At 44.5% G+C, this 2,155-nt stretch overlaps 1 protein-coding gene across 1 annotated transcript; it reads left to right on the top strand.

Moving 5' to 3' along the window:
- The first annotated feature begins 896 nt into the window (after positions 1-896).
- LOC119347970 (Bowman-Birk type trypsin inhibitor-like) lies at positions 897-1,501 on the top strand. The gene is made up of 2 exons (XM_037616426.1): positions 897-1,018; positions 1,113-1,501. The coding sequence occupies exons 1-2, from the start codon at positions 940-942 to the stop codon at positions 1,322-1,324; spliced, it is 291 nt and encodes a 96-aa protein (XP_037472323.1). The 5' UTR covers positions 897-939; the 3' UTR covers positions 1,325-1,501.
- Positions 1,502-2,155: the final 654 nt, after the last annotated feature.

Consider the following 2,155-nt stretch of genomic DNA (forward strand, 5'->3'; position numbering starts at 1 on the left):
GCAATGCTTCTCTCCTATATACGGAGCTTGTAATTGTCTTCATGGTGTCCATCCCTTCTCCTTGGCCTCCCCTCCAAGGTGAAGTGCACATCTTCAGATTCGTAGCTCAATGACTTCTGAGCAGCCAATATATAGTCTTGCTAGCTCTGTAGGTCATGAGAAGTTCTGGTCACGTCATCGACCATGGATCTCAACAAACGGGCGTGTGTAGGAGGAAGGTGGCTTTTGTTTCCCTAAGGACTCAGTTGCAGTTTCTATCCCGTTTGGAGTTGCTTTCATAGGGTTGGTTTCTTTTTCAATATATGACCTTTGGGCTTCGAAAGAGAGTGTATTTGTTCAAGAAATGGAGGATATATGCCAGCCTCTCCATCATTGTGATGCACACAGCTATGATAATTAAAAAAAAAGGTCTATTGGAGGTGAACCTACGACTATTTCTATCCATCAAGCTAACTGGCGTTTACCATATATAGTCGCATGTCATCCAATAAAATTAACGTGGCGGCACGCAGCAAGCCATCAACTAACCCATGTGTGAAAAGCGAGCCAAGGTGGTACTTACTATAATGTCTGCAGCCACCTACTATATATATATATATATATATATATATATATATATATATATATATATAGTGTCGTCAAGCTTTCTGAATAGATTTACGTGTGAAACACATGCAGGCCACCCACGGATATGATGCCTCGTGCATGCATGCTACTGCTAGAGATCCAATCCAGATCTTGACCACATGTTTCTGCGTGTAAAGCTTGGTCCCCGTGCTGCTAGTTGCTCATTTCTCTATTGTCACTTGTGCTCTCGCCTCAGTCGATCGGGTTGGGACTCCACCCTATAAGAAGCCTGGCGTTCCATACCATTAGGCATCAACCTCCCAGCACGAACCAACCCAATCCCTGCTACATAGTCAGTCAGTCTTTGCAACCATGAGGCCACAGGTGCTGCTCGCCGCGCTGGCCGTCGTCGTCCTCCTCGCAGCAGCTCTGCCCTTCGCCCACAGCCAAGGTGAGCCTGGCATCGTCCTTTCTTTGTCTTTCTTCATCTCCTCGCAGATTAAGCCAGTGTAGAGCCACTAATTGACATTGGTGGTTGCCTGCAGGTGCGACCCCAAGCGCTTCGCTGTGCTGCAACAACTGCGGCACCTGCACTAGGTCCATCCCGCCCAGGTGTACGTGCATGGATGCGTCGCCCAGCGGCTGCAACCCGTCCTGCAAGACCTGCGACAAGACCACCGTCGCCGGCCGTGACAGCTTCCAGTGCAAGGACCGCGTCGCAAACTTCTGCCAGCGCAGCTGCACTAAGCCCGCGTGACTCGACCTGTTGTCGCCAGAATAATGCCGATTAGCTTGTTCTTTTCCTTTGTTTTTGCAGTATTTAAGAGTTCCCTCTGCATCTTGCTCTGGTAGATGCAGAGAAGAAATGAGAGTTGGATGCATGCTCGTTGTTCCTTCTTGTGTCTGAAATAAAGAGCATATTCTTTGCTCAAAATCTTCTTTGTTGACCATTTATGCATTGCGACCGGTACAACGCATATGCATGGAATGGAATGGAATATGAATTCAAATCCAAATCGTCTACCATGTAGAGGCAGGAATGGAATGCATTGATCGATGTACAAATCATCAAGATGGAGACCTGTCAAATTTAAATCCAAGTTAAAGGATTTATCATCAAATCCGTTACAAAATGGTAATGTCAAACCCAGTCCAAATTCTTTAGATCCAGATCTATTAAAATCCAACGAATCACAAAATTTTGAAATCCACACAAAAGTTTGACACCAAAAATGTCAACATCCTGTTCAAACTATAGTTTTCATGAAATGAATGGGATATTTTGGAGATGGTTTAGCTTGTTTAGGAGTTACTATTTTTTGCAGTTGGCAAGTCTATATGCACAAGTGAAACCACCCAAAACCGGAAATCCATTTTGGCTCTAGGGAGCACATGCTCCTGCGTCCCAAAAATGGATTTCACAAATATAAAAAATATTTGGACAAAACTAGATGTGTTCATTGTCGCACTCAAATGGAACATGCAAAAAATTTTAGGGGAAATTTTTGACCTTTGCGAGAAAAAACAAATCGAAGGCCATATGTTGCACTTAATTTTGTTTTTCTCACCGATGAAGCACTGCTATCCC

The sequence above is a fragment of the Triticum dicoccoides genome, unplaced genomic scaffold (assembly GCF_002162155.2).
Source record: "Triticum dicoccoides isolate Atlit2015 ecotype Zavitan unplaced genomic scaffold, WEW_v2.0 scaffold81220, whole genome shotgun sequence".
NCBI classification, from domain to species: Eukaryota; Viridiplantae; Streptophyta; class Magnoliopsida; order Poales; family Poaceae; genus Triticum; species Triticum dicoccoides.

Coding starts and splice junctions, on each gene's coding strand:
- LOC119347970 (XM_037616426.1), top strand. CDS start 940: ATGAGGCCACAGGTGCTGCTCGCCGCGCTGGCCGTCGTCGTCCTCCTC. Junction 1,019..1,112: donor GCCCTTCGCCCACAGCCAAG/GTGAGCCTGGCA, acceptor GGTTGCCTGCAG/GTGCGACCCCAAGCGCTTCG.